The sequence below is a fragment of the Salvia miltiorrhiza genome, chromosome 2 (assembly GCF_028751815.1).
Source record: "Salvia miltiorrhiza cultivar Shanhuang (shh) chromosome 2, IMPLAD_Smil_shh, whole genome shotgun sequence".
Classification (NCBI taxonomy): Eukaryota; Viridiplantae; Streptophyta; class Magnoliopsida; order Lamiales; family Lamiaceae; genus Salvia; species Salvia miltiorrhiza.
The window spans coordinates 56,328,214-56,340,793 of NC_080388.1; the positions used below are offsets into that span (position 1 = coordinate 56,328,214).

The following is a 12,580-nucleotide window of genomic DNA, read 5'->3' on the forward strand; positions in this document are numbered from 1 at the left end:
TATTATTATTATCATCATCATCATTATTATTATTATTATTATTATTATTATTATTATTATTATTATTATTATTATTATTATTATTATTATTATTATTATTATTCCTTCAATTTTCTATTACTTATTATCATTCAAAAAGATACAATTAAATTAACCATCCAATTATTTGGCATCCACCTAATCGGTGTTCGTCACGAGTACAATTTGACTAACAATCATGTATATGTATGTAGTGCAAAAGAAAGGTAGATGATTTGCTAAATATAATCGAGCGTCACAAATCACAATAATGATTTTATGAGTGGAATTGGTTCGCTTAATTGAAGGAAACAATATTTTATTATTGTGCAAAGATTATATGCAATTCATTCCTTAATTATTGTTGGGGGTGATTACGTAAATTGTAAATTCAACTAAAATGGAATTAATTCTATAATTCATAAAAATATATAAAATGACGTAAATATCCAATTATGTGCGCACATATTATGTGCGTTTATCATTTCCCAAAAAAATAATTACTTTAAAATAAATCTCCATCCATTCCTTAAAAGTGTTTAACTTTTTTATATTTTTATCACAAGTCTTACTTTTTATATCCACTTAATCAATTTATACATAATTCTGCCACACATAAGTGAGGTGCACTCTTAAAAGACGAAGACAGTATAATATTTTGATTGATTTGATGATGCCTGCCATGTTTAAATTTTTTTCCAATGTACACTAAAGTTTCATTTTTGGCTATTTTACTAAAATTGATTTTTGATGTTGCACGTCACGTCTAAAATATCATATTCCTTTCGCCCTTCAAATAACTTTCAAGGATAGAGAAACACGAGTTTTAAGACAAAGTTATTGAATATATTAAAAATAGTGAAAAAATATTATACTATTATTATTAATAAATAATAATGAAATAGTGTCTTAAAATGAATAAAAAGCTATTTGAGAGACGGATTAATATAATTTCACATGATATTTGTAAACTCCACAGGCAATCATTCGCTTGTCATTTGGACCCAAAAGCATACATCCCCACCAAGAAAGGTTGTCATAAATTTTCAACCATTTAAAGAAAGCATATTAAAATTGTTGCAGTAGTATATAAGTTATTGCATATATACTCTCTACTCTTGGGCCAATAGCAAACAAGTTAGCTTACAATTGAAACTAGCCTTCATTAAACACGGATAGTTTGGATTCTCAATAACAAAATAGCAATCAAGTATATCTCACAAGATATATTACAAATGCACCTCTTAATTATGTATTTTATTGATCCCTCTTATATAAAAAAAATGTATTTTATTGAAAAGAACATTAAATATTCAGCATACAAACTTGAAGATAGATTTTATTATAAAATGCATCTCGCAAATAAACATGGTAATTAAGTAGCACAAAAAGGGCTCTGATACTGAAATACAAGTGCATAAATAGAATAGAGTCTCATCTGAAGGAGTTCTGGATTTCCTCTAACGTTTTGCCCTTTGTTTCCGGCACCCAAATCGCCACAAATGTCACCGTGGCGACACACATGGACGCGTAAAATGTGAAAGTTCCTGTAAAGATGCCCACATTTTATCAGATCAAAAGAATCGCGATGCTGCTAATGGTTAACTGTGCATCTATGTTTGACTATCTTTGATAATAAGCCACCCTGATTGTTTGAGTTTGGAAAAGTATAGAACTAGAAAAGGTGTGAATATAAATACGAACCTCCGCTGCTCCAATCTAGTAGCAATGGTGCTGTCATGGTAACGACCCACGAAACGAACCAGTTTAACAAAGTCGCCACACTTCCAGCTAGGCCTTTGATTTTAGGTGGAAGAATCTGAGACACCAAATATATCAATCAAGAAACATAAAACTGACTAACTTAACTAAATTGGTATCAGATGCCAACCTTAGAAATCAAACCTTTGATCTTCATTTTAAACATTCAACTTTCAATTTTGTCACCACAAAAAAAGAGGTGGGAACAAAACACATGGAATTTCCAAGCTGTTTGTTTGTATGGCATATTTTTTATATAAAAACACAACATCTCATAACATGGAGAATTGGGAGAAAATAAGACAGTACCTCGGACATTATAAGCCAGGGAATGGGCCCCATTCCAAGTGAAAAAGCAATAATCATGCACTACAGCAAAGAGGTCAGTTGAACAAACTGAAACTTACAATCTACAAAGATGAAAATTCAATGAATTATAGGTAACTTGTATATCGAGAAGAAGGCATACCACAACACCTACAACTGAGAGGATCCCCAATAAGCCATATAGTGAAGAATCATGTGCTACGGCACCCTTGAATATGCATGGATTGCAAATATCAGGAGAATATTACAAGATTTGTAAAACCAGTTCCCTAACTATACATAAAATATTAACATATTATTTCTACCTTAAGAAAGAATGCGACAGCAACAACTAGGAGACTGAGAGCCATCCCAGAAGAGGATATCTGAAACAAATATAAACATTTTTAGGTGATCCAACTAATCGTAGACCAAATATACAAATTTTATTGAACTTACAAGTAAAAGAACCCTGCGTCCGGTTTTGTCCACCAACCATGTTGAAACTCCAGTAGCAATGACCTAAACATAGGCATCAGTTTATATTTTCAAAAGGATTGGTGCCCAAGAAGAAGAAGAAGACCAATCTTAACCTGAATAATGCCGACTCCTACTGTAGCAGCATTGCTTGACGAGATTCCTGGTTTATACAAGGTAAACATGTGAAATTCCTTCAACTGAAACTAAAAATAAAAGTATAGTAAACTAGATATATGAATTGAAAGTGAGTCTGGAAAAAGATAATCCCCATGTCCAGGAACAATGCATCATTAAGTCACTCAATGCAAGTCATAAACAACAACTAGATCATGGTCAGCCTAACGAGCACTCCACTTGCTAAAAATCGAGATATTGAAATGCATACAATACTTAAAATCTGAACTATTACTATCTTTGACTCAGTAGATAAATGATAGACATTCCAGCGCAGAAACCTATTTAGAATTCAATAGATAAAGAGCATTATCTTCATTTTTTTGCTGTGGGAAGAGGATGTTTGTTCACCTACCAGCTGACTCAAATATAGTAGTGGAGTAGAAGATAACACCATTTGTTCCAGATAGCTGTTGGAAGACAAGTAATCCAATTCCTATCTGAAGGAGAAACAGACAATAAAGATGAGCATAATAGATTTGCCATTCTAAGAGTAGAAGGGGTGACATACAAAGGCATACTAGATGCCTTGTGAAGGATTACACACCATCAGAGGTAGCCAATATCGTCTCACTTTGAGATCTGCAAACCGGATAGCTGTTCTTCGGCTTGTTGAAGCCACGGACCTCTGCAACACAAAATTGTGATATGATATCTAACACCGTTAAGAAATCTACCAGAACTATTGCAGGTAAGACATCATGTCCTCTTCCTCGGGCATTATAGATTAATGGAAGAAGACAAACCTTGATTTCATTTACTTCAACTGAAATATCAGTGTCAAAACCACGAAGTACTTGCAGAGAAGCTTCAAAGTCATCAGTCATGCCCATTTTTGCCTAATGTTTGCATTTGAAGAAGTACATTAGTAAGTCATGTGTGTTTTAAAGCTCAGGGAGGAAAATAAGGAAATCTTTGTAATCTCACCAACCACCGAGGAGATTCTGGGATGAAAAAGAGGCCAGGTATCAATATGAGGCAGGGTAATATTCCTGTGAATTGAAAGAAAGATTAGTGAGTCCCAAATAGCCTTGGCTTAAACAATGGACCAACAAAGGTTTTCAAAAGTGCATCTTAACGATTGGCACAAAAGTTTTGCTCTAATGAATGCATCAATAATTTATTGCCTGGCAAATTACATGAATTAGGATTAACTAAAATGTTTGAGATGATGACCATGACATAAAAATTATAATGAGAATTTGAGAAAATCAACTATATAAAGGGCCAAGTTCCATGGAAAATCACCTAGAACTGCAAGAACTCTCCAATTCACGAATAGTCCCAAAAGATACGATAGCAAGATCCCAATTGTCACAGAGAGCTACAACATGAAATTAGGTTCAGTTGCTTCATAGTAAAATAAGTTCACGCAAAAGATGAAATTGTAAGCTTAGTAGACCTGGTTCACTGAACCTAATCCTCCTCTGAGATTTTGAGGTGCTATCTCTGCTATATATACAGGCACCTACAACAAAATAGAAAATGGATAAAAGGAAATAAGCGTATTATAATTTCTTCCACTGCTAAATTAAAAACATGACTGCATATTTCATACCGTGTAAGAGATTATACCCACACCAAATCCTTCCAAAAGTCTTCCCATGTAGAGAAAAGAAAAGTCCTAATGTAATTGGGGAAAGGTTGATAAGAAATAAAGCATTGAGGGAAAGGAGAAGTAATTGTCACAAAAACATAAGAGAGACTTACCTTGGCAAATGATATTGCTAGCCAGCCTATGATATTAGGTATGGCAGCTATCATTAAAGACTGCACGTTAACAATGTCAACCAAAATTCAAGATATTAGTACAAAAACTTAGACGCTCATGCTCAAGTACATAACTAAGGCCGGAAGAACTCATACCCCCTTTCTTCCAATGTACTCAGCAATTTGACCGCTAGCTATTGCTCCAACCATAGCTCCCACGTTTGATAAAGAACCAAATAAGGAGAACTGTTGCAATTATTTCAATCACTCTACGAAATTCATAAACATTGATACAATCACGATAGGAAGATAGACTGCCACTAACCTGTGAGACTGTAAGGTTAAGATCTCTGGTGATATCATTTTGTGTTGGTGAGGAATAACCACACTACATAACCAAGAATGGACACTGATTTAGAGCCTCTACAGTAGTTTCATATTTACAAACAGATACTGGAACAGAAGTTTAAATGATTCCTAGTTCAAAGACTCTCTCCATGAACTAAAAAAAGGATATGCCGATAAAAAGCAATCTAAAACTCTAGCACTATGCAATACCAACTTACATAGTCAGGGAATATATCACATCCATGACATTTCCAATATTTCTACTACAGTTTTAGTTGTTCATTATTGAGTCCTAAATCTATCCTTTGCATATTAAAGGGTGTTTGGCTGAGCTTATAAGCTTCTCAAAACAGCTTATAAGTTGTTTAGGAGCTTATAATCTCCTTCAAAGTGTTTGGCAAAATAAGCTCCCAAACAACTTATAAGCTCCCCAAAAAATAAGTTCCTCTAACCCCACTTATTTTTTTATAATCTCATATGCAACAATCATTTTACAAATATTTTTCAACTATAATTTATTATTTTCATTATATATCATTCAAGTTCATTTTTCTTCGATTTTCTCTCTCTAAAAAAATATTCTCTCTCTAACAAAAAATTATCTCTCTAGCTTATAAGCTCAATTATCCAAACACTTTAACAACTTATAAGCTCTTAAAAATTACATCTTATAAGCTCTTGAAACATCTTATAAGCTCCAAGAGCTTATAAGCTCTTTAAAATAAGCTTAGCCAAACACCCTCTTAAGTCTCAGCTGCAAAATGTAGAGAGGGATGCAATATCAAGAAATTCCACTTGATTCTCATACAAGATACCCTATTTAATCTCCAAAATATGACACACTGTAAACACACAACAGCGGCAATGACACAGTTTCAATCAATTAAGGTGGTCCAAGGTTCAGCACCCATTGAAATCAAAATAAAGCATAACTACACAATCACCACCAAGTAGAATTCCACTGCAACATCCTAACAACTTTTCAGTCAAACAATCATTGAACAAACAATTCGAAACGCGATAATGAGAAGAAAGTTGGAGAGAAGCAAGTGTAGTACAGTGAAGCCAAACTGGATAGGGCCCAAGGCGACGATGAAGACGCAAGCCAAGACTGAGATAGAGCTGTCCCTTATGACTTGAGAAGATCCCATCAAACTAGACTGCCTCGAACCCATTCGATACCAACTCCCAGTATGCAGAAATGGCTTCCGCAGATCGCCCCTCCCATCTTCCACTTCATCCCGGAAACTCATCACTCCCTCTCAAGAAAATGGAACCCCACTTCCAAAAAATTAATCTTTCACAGCTCAATCGACTTCTATGATGAGTTGCGGTTGATTTCGAATCAAACAAAACAGCTTCAATTGAAGAAAATGGAAACCCACTGGAACAAACTGAGTTCCGGAAGGTTCTGAATGAAGAAAGGGTTGGTTTGTGGCAGATGATTTGGAGACGACAGCGTGTCTGAAAGGAGTCGTGTCAGCTTCTAGCGGTAAACGTGATTGTATATATACGATGGCGGGCGGCCCTCTTTTTTTCTGTGTAAGCTATGCAGCCACTCAACTGACAAGTCTTTTCATTATTTTGCCAGCATCCATCAATTTTTCTGCGTATTAATTGATGAGAAAACGAACTCGCTATACAAAACGGATAAGCAAGTAGACGAGACGAGCAAACAAACAACTAAGTAATAAGGAGCGATGATTAACTAAAAGAAAAGGTTGGAGGATGAAGTTAAATATGTTGATAAGATATCGTAAGTCGAGGATTCGAGTTACATCAAAAAATTTGAGTGTGCTTTTCTTTGATCGTAACAATTTATTTCTAAAAAAATCTTTTAAAAAGTTTAATTCTAATTTTCTGACGCCTATTATATTCCACCCACAATTTTATAGGTTCGATGTGGTCGACTCGTGGTATTAGATCTTTTAAATAGTACAACCTCCGTCAATGAAATATTGTCATAATGGAAGGAGATACGAGTTTTAAAAGAAATTATGTTGTTTATTTATTGAGTGGAGAAAAAGACCCATAAATAAAAAAATAAAAAAAAGTTAATTAAATTAGTGAATGGAGAATGTGATCTATGAATTCACAATTTATTATTAAAAATAAACTAAGATAATTTTTTATGGACAAATTAAAATGACAGATTAGAACAATATTTCGTTGACGGAAGAAGTATAATTTATTTATATATTTTATATAATTGGAAAGCTATTGCATAAAAGTATAGAAATTTACCCAACAAAACCTAGTGAAAATAGCGCTACAAAATCCCTCCCACGGCCACGGCAATAGAAAAAAAATAAAATAACAAAACCAGTAAAGGTGAAACGAATTATTTTTATCAATCCGTTCGTGTATTTATTTCTATAAAGACCGAATGTTAGATTAGATTAATCTGATTGGTTTCATTGATTGAAAAGCAACAGACCCTCAGGCTTCAAATAGTACTTTTTCCTTCGAATATAGTAAGTACCAGAAAGGAGTACAATGATTGGGAGGTAAACACATTTTATTTATGACAGAAAGTTACAAATTCAACATATATCCTATCTATCATTTTCTAGCGAAAACTACGAATTTGGACCATACGTTTTGTATACACATAATTTTCCAAGTTTAACATTAATTAATTTTGTCACTAAAATTATTCAGCATATCCTCTGCCCCACACAGTTTATTGTGTCATAAGATATTGTACTACTCCCTCCCTCCGTCCCTGAAATAAGTTTATCTTTGGGGACGGCACGGATTTTAAGGAAAAGTGGTAAAATGTATTGATAGTGGAGAAAAATGTGTTATAATTATTATTGACAATGGTGAAAATGTGATAAAGTGTTATAATTAGTATTGAAAGTGATGAAAAAGTGAAAAGTAAGAATAAATAAAGTATTATTAGTGGTGGGGTAATTGTCCAAAAATGAAAGAAAGAAAGAGAAACTTATTTGTGGAACGTCCCAAAAAGAAAAAATATGAACTTATTGCAGGGACAGATGGAGTATTATATAAGCTCTAATTAATATTATTATTAGTATTAGAATTTAAATAATTATACTCCTAATTTTGGATTAACTAATCTTAATGATAAATTATAAATTCAAAATTTTAAAAATAAACACATAAAAATAATTATAAACTTGTGAACCATGTGAGTGGTTTAAAAGTTGATGATCCTATAATTGAACCTATCAGATCTACAGTGAGGATTTTCTATTATCTACCTTTGTTCCCATGATTATCAGAAGGTCAGAAAGCTAGAGAGAGTTTTATAGTGGAAAAGTAGAGAGAAAGCGAGAGCGTCCATTTTATTTCGAGGTCGTGGATATTTATAGATATTACAACTGAGGGTAAAATAGTAATTTTACAAGATCATCCATTTCGTGCGCTAACTACCTAGCTGACTAGGCCTATCACTGATATGTGCTTTGTCGGGCCCTTGTCTCTAAATACAGAGCTACCTTGGAAGTCCTTCTTCTGGCCTTCTCATCTGGAATTCCTGTCTGTCAACTCTTCTCTGGAAAGGTTGTCTGGAGTCTTCTTTTCTGCTTGATCTTCTCGAATTCGGCTATTTAGATCTGGAGTAGTTCATTCTGGCTCAATATAGTCTGCTCCTCGGTATTACTTTGATTTGCCAAGCCAAGCCACGTGTCATGATTCTAGGGGCTCACATATTTTACCCCTCATCAATTAATCTTAATGATCAATTATAAATCTATTAAAAAATCTATATAAATATTTATATATACATTGATATGATAAATATAAAAATTATTATTGTTATCACAATTATGATTTCGTAATTAAAATTTTCAATTGTTATTTAAATGTTTCATCTTATCATGAGTTTAAATATATTTTATGATAACAACTAAGATTTAGTAATTAACTTTTTAGTATTACTAAATATATTTGGTATTACATACTAAATATATTTTAGTATTATATATAATTATTTTTTTTGTAAAAAATTAGGCAAATGAATACTTAACTAATTTGAACCACTCCCAACCCTATGAAATATTAAGGGCATATATAAAATGTAACAAGAAGAAATAAAACATCCAATTAATTTGAGTATATATTCAAAACAAAACACACATCTTAGCATAGAGTACTTGCTCATAAACATAGTAGCCGTATTGAGTTTGATGCCTGGTCCCGTTCTGTATGAACAACGAAGCTTGTTCATTTTATTTAGGAAAGCCTCTTGTTCCCTATTTTTTGAAATATTAATAATAGCTACTCCCTCCGTCTTCGAATTAAATACCTATCTGGTGTTCGATACAAAAATTAAGAAAAGCTGAAAAATATATTGTGAGTGAAATAAAAAGATAGTTGATTAAAATGATAAAAGTGTTTTGTAATGGGTCTACTAGAGATAAAGTGTAATAAATATAAAATATAAAAGTGATAAAGGCGTTGTGAAGTGAACCCATTAGTGGTAAAGAATAGTAAAATTAAAAAGTGAAGGAGGATATAAATGTCCATAAAACAGTGTAGGTACTTAATTCATGAACAAAAATTTAGAGACAAATGGGTACTTAATTCGTGGAGGGATGGAGTATTTGTTGGCAAATTTTTACTTGAAGCGAAATGTTAATATCGTATATATATTTAGCAATTTTTTTCATTTGAATCTTTATTTTATAATCTGTAGAGTCTGAGTCGGGCCTAGGCTGGACTTCTAGTTGTACTGGGCCTTGTTGGGCCCCAATAAGTTTGGCTGGCTAACTTACAAGTTACAACTTTAATGAGGACTATTATTTTTGTCAGCCCGAAATATATAATGGAACGAGGAATCTTAAAAACCAATATGGCCTGACTTTTGCCAAAATTTCTTAAAATCACATTCAAGCATATGAATATGATCCCCCTTTTTTTGGTATGAGTCTATAGAAGTATATTACCAAAAAGAGGTATTATGAGCATGACATAGCTATTTCGACAAATTTGGATGTCGTGTCATAGGAATTCTAGCTTGTTCTCGATTCAGCATGTGGGAGTTTCGGCGACGACAACAACGGTGGATAGCAGAGGGATTAGGTTAACGTAAAAAGAGTGTTTATTTTGTGCCTACGTTTGCTTAAGTAGAATGATAAATTTAATATTTGCCGTAAAAATGCTTTATCTTCTGATGAGAATTGCAGATCATACAATAATACACATTGATTAATGGTTCAAATTGAGTTTTAGATAATGGGGAAGGAATTTTTTATCTGAGCCCCTACGTACATGTGTGCCTTTCGTTTGATCTCTTTTGAATCAATTTGATCATATCTTATAGTATTAATTAAAATTTGGCTGTTGATAGTTAGTGATGAGTTTAGAAATGTACGTGGGATATTCTGTGATCAACATAGTACATAACGATGCAAACATGCATGTACAAACACCAGCTATGCCATGTTTTTAATCTCAAAGCTTCGGATATTCATCGAATATTTCTCAGTCACACTCACCATTTCTGTATCGATCTGCACGGCGGATACCGTTACAGTCCCAATCCTTGCTAGCGTTGTTTTGTTTCTCCCATTACATATTATATTTATAAATATATCCACGTACAAGCTTAATTATCTACTAAATCACACACACACACACAACAATATCAAGATTAATCATGAATTATGAAAACTATGATCCGAGTTTCCCCGAGCAGCCCGTGGTGGATCTCTACCTCCCAATATGGGCCCACCTCCCGGCGTTCCGCCACAAGCCCGCCTTCGTTTGGGCCGAAGACGCCTCCGCCCTAACCTACGAGCACCTCAACTCTTCTGTCAACTCCATTTCCTCCAACTTATCACTTTCTTTGCATAAGGGCGACACCGTCGTCATACTCTGCGAGCCGGGCCTCGAGCTCGTCCAGATCATCTTTGCTTGCCAGCGGGCCGGCCTTATCGCCGTCCCCGTCACCCCTCCCCGTCTCTCTTTACCAAACCACCACCACCACCTCATAAGGGTTCTCTCCCAAACGAAGCCTAGCGCCGCCATAGCCTCGCGCAGCTACATCCGCTACTCCTCCTGCACCCTCTCGAAGCTCACATGGATTGCGACGGAGGATCTGACGGCTCCGAGCGAGCATTGCGACATGCGGAGATACGAGGGGTGCAGAGCGGATGATGCGTACTTGATCCAGTACACCTCCGGCGCCACCGCCATTCCGAAGCCGGTGATCGTAACAGCCGGCGCCGCCGCGCACAACGTCCGCGCGGCGAGGAGATCCTACGACCTCCACCCCAACAGCGTGATCGCGTCGTGGCTGCCTCAGTACCACGACTGCGGGTTGATGTTTCTTTTGCTGACAATCGTATCCGGCGCCACGTGCGTGCTGGCCTCGCCCACCGCCTTCGTGGCCCGCCCCAGGCTCTGGCTCGAGATGATCACCGACTATAAGGCCACCTGCACCCCCGTCCCCTCCTTCGCGCTGCCGCTCGTCGTCAGGCGCGGCGGGGGGAGCTCGCGCCTCAGCCTCGCCACCTTAAAGAACCTCATCATCATCAACGAGCCCATCAAGAAGCCCTCCATCGACGAATTCGTTCAAGCTTTCACTCCCTTCGGCCTTCAATCATCGAGCATCTCCCCGTCTTACGGGCTGGCGGAGAATTGCACATTTGTGTCCACGGCGTGGAGGAGCGGCGGCGGCGGCGATCATTTCCCGATTCACAAGAATCTGCTGCCTAGCGCGAAGCTGCCGACTTCGAGAGAGGAAATGCTGGAGGAAGACATAGAAATGTTGGTGGTGAATGAGGAAACTCATGAGGCCGTGGACGATGGGATCGAAGGCGAGATATGGATTTCTTCTCCGGGGACTGCGGTCGGGTACCTCGACCACCCGACGCTGACGCGGGAGGTGTTCAACGGCCGGCTACGGGGCAGGGTGGGCGGCTGCTACGTCCGGACAGGAGATAGGGGAGTGGTCGCCGGAAAAGAGAGGTATCTGTACGTGATGGGGCGGTGCGCGGACGTCATCAAGAGCGTGGGGATAGACATACACCCGCATTATGTGGAGGCGGCGGCGCACGGCAGCTGCCCGAGGCTGCTGAGGGCGGGCTGCGTAGCGGCGTTCGAGCATCAGGGCGTCGTGACGGTGGTGGCGGAGCTGCTCAAGCCGGTCTTGGAATCGAATGTTTTGGTGAGAATATGTGAAGGAATCCGTAAGGCGGTTTGGGAGGAGGAGAGGGTGGAAGTGGGAGCGGTGGTCCTTGCCGAGAGGCGGAGTGTGGCGAAGACTACGTCGGGGAAGATACAGCGATGGGCGGCAAAGTATGCGTTTGAAAGAGATGAGTTGAAGGAAGTAGTGAGAATGAAGTTTGGTGATGATGGCTGCAACTCTACGGTGTTTGGACAGAGAAAGAGAGAGAGTGAGGAGGAGAGAGAAGGGATCCATGTAGCTGCAGCAAGAGACAATGGAAATCGTCTTTCGTTACAATCATCGTTGTAAGGAATATACGAGTTGTATGATAAGTTACTTCTCTTATGTTTTGGGTGTCTAGTTTTTACACGAGTCATATATATAAATTTAAAAATATACAATATATATGTAGAATAAGATCCTCTCCAAAAAATATTGTTTCATCATTTATTTTTTATTTATATTTTAATAACTTCATTTTTAGATTACTAAGCTAATGTTATTGAGATGAGATCCACTGTCCCATTCCAATGTTATTCTATAAGACATATATATAAATTTAAAAATATACAATATATATGTAGAATAAGATCCTCTCCAAAAAATATTGTTTCATCATTTATTTTTTATTTATATTTTAATAAC

The 12,580-nt window shown here is 36.6% G+C and overlaps 2 protein-coding genes across 2 annotated transcripts; one reads left to right on the plus strand and one right to left on the minus strand.

The window, feature by feature from the left end:
* Positions 1-1,294: 1,294 nt before the first annotated feature.
* On the minus strand, positions 1,295-6,654 carry LOC131010478 (sugar transporter ERD6-like 6). Its single transcript, XM_057938018.1, has 18 exons — positions 5,856-6,654; positions 4,775-4,837; positions 4,606-4,695; positions 4,450-4,509; positions 4,298-4,363; positions 4,142-4,207; positions 3,988-4,063; positions 3,667-3,731; positions 3,486-3,578; positions 3,287-3,367; positions 3,095-3,179; positions 2,679-2,725; positions 2,545-2,607; positions 2,412-2,471; positions 2,249-2,314; positions 2,089-2,148; positions 1,723-1,837; positions 1,295-1,565 (listed from the first exon to the last, which is right to left on the minus strand). The coding sequence occupies exons 1-18, from the start codon at positions 6,048-6,050 to the stop codon at positions 1,453-1,455; spliced, it is 1,464 nt and encodes a 487-aa protein (XP_057794001.1). The 5' UTR covers positions 6,051-6,654; the 3' UTR covers positions 1,295-1,452.
* Positions 6,655-10,423: 3,769 nt separating this feature from the next.
* On the plus strand, positions 10,424-12,244 carry LOC131009778 (uncharacterized). Its single transcript, XM_057937186.1, has one exon. It carries the CDS (start codon positions 10,424-10,426, stop codon positions 12,242-12,244), a length of 1,821 nt encoding a protein of 606 aa, XP_057793169.1.
* The last annotated feature ends 336 nt before the right edge of the window (positions 12,245-12,580 follow it).

Coding starts and splice junctions, on each gene's coding strand:
- LOC131010478 (XM_057938018.1), bottom strand. CDS start 6,050: ATGAGTTTCCGGGATGAAGTGGAAGATGGGAGGGGCGATCTGCGGAAG. Junction 2,472..2,544: donor GACGCAGGGTTCTTTTACTT/GTAAGTTCAATA, acceptor TATTTGTTTCAG/ATATCCTCTTCTGGGATGGC. Junction 2,149..2,248: donor TCTCAGTTGTAGGTGTTGTG/GTATGCCTTCTT, acceptor TCTTTGCTGTAG/TGCATGATTATTGCTTTTTC.
- LOC131009778 (XM_057937186.1), top strand. CDS start 10,424: ATGAATTATGAAAACTATGATCCGAGTTTCCCCGAGCAGCCCGTGGTG.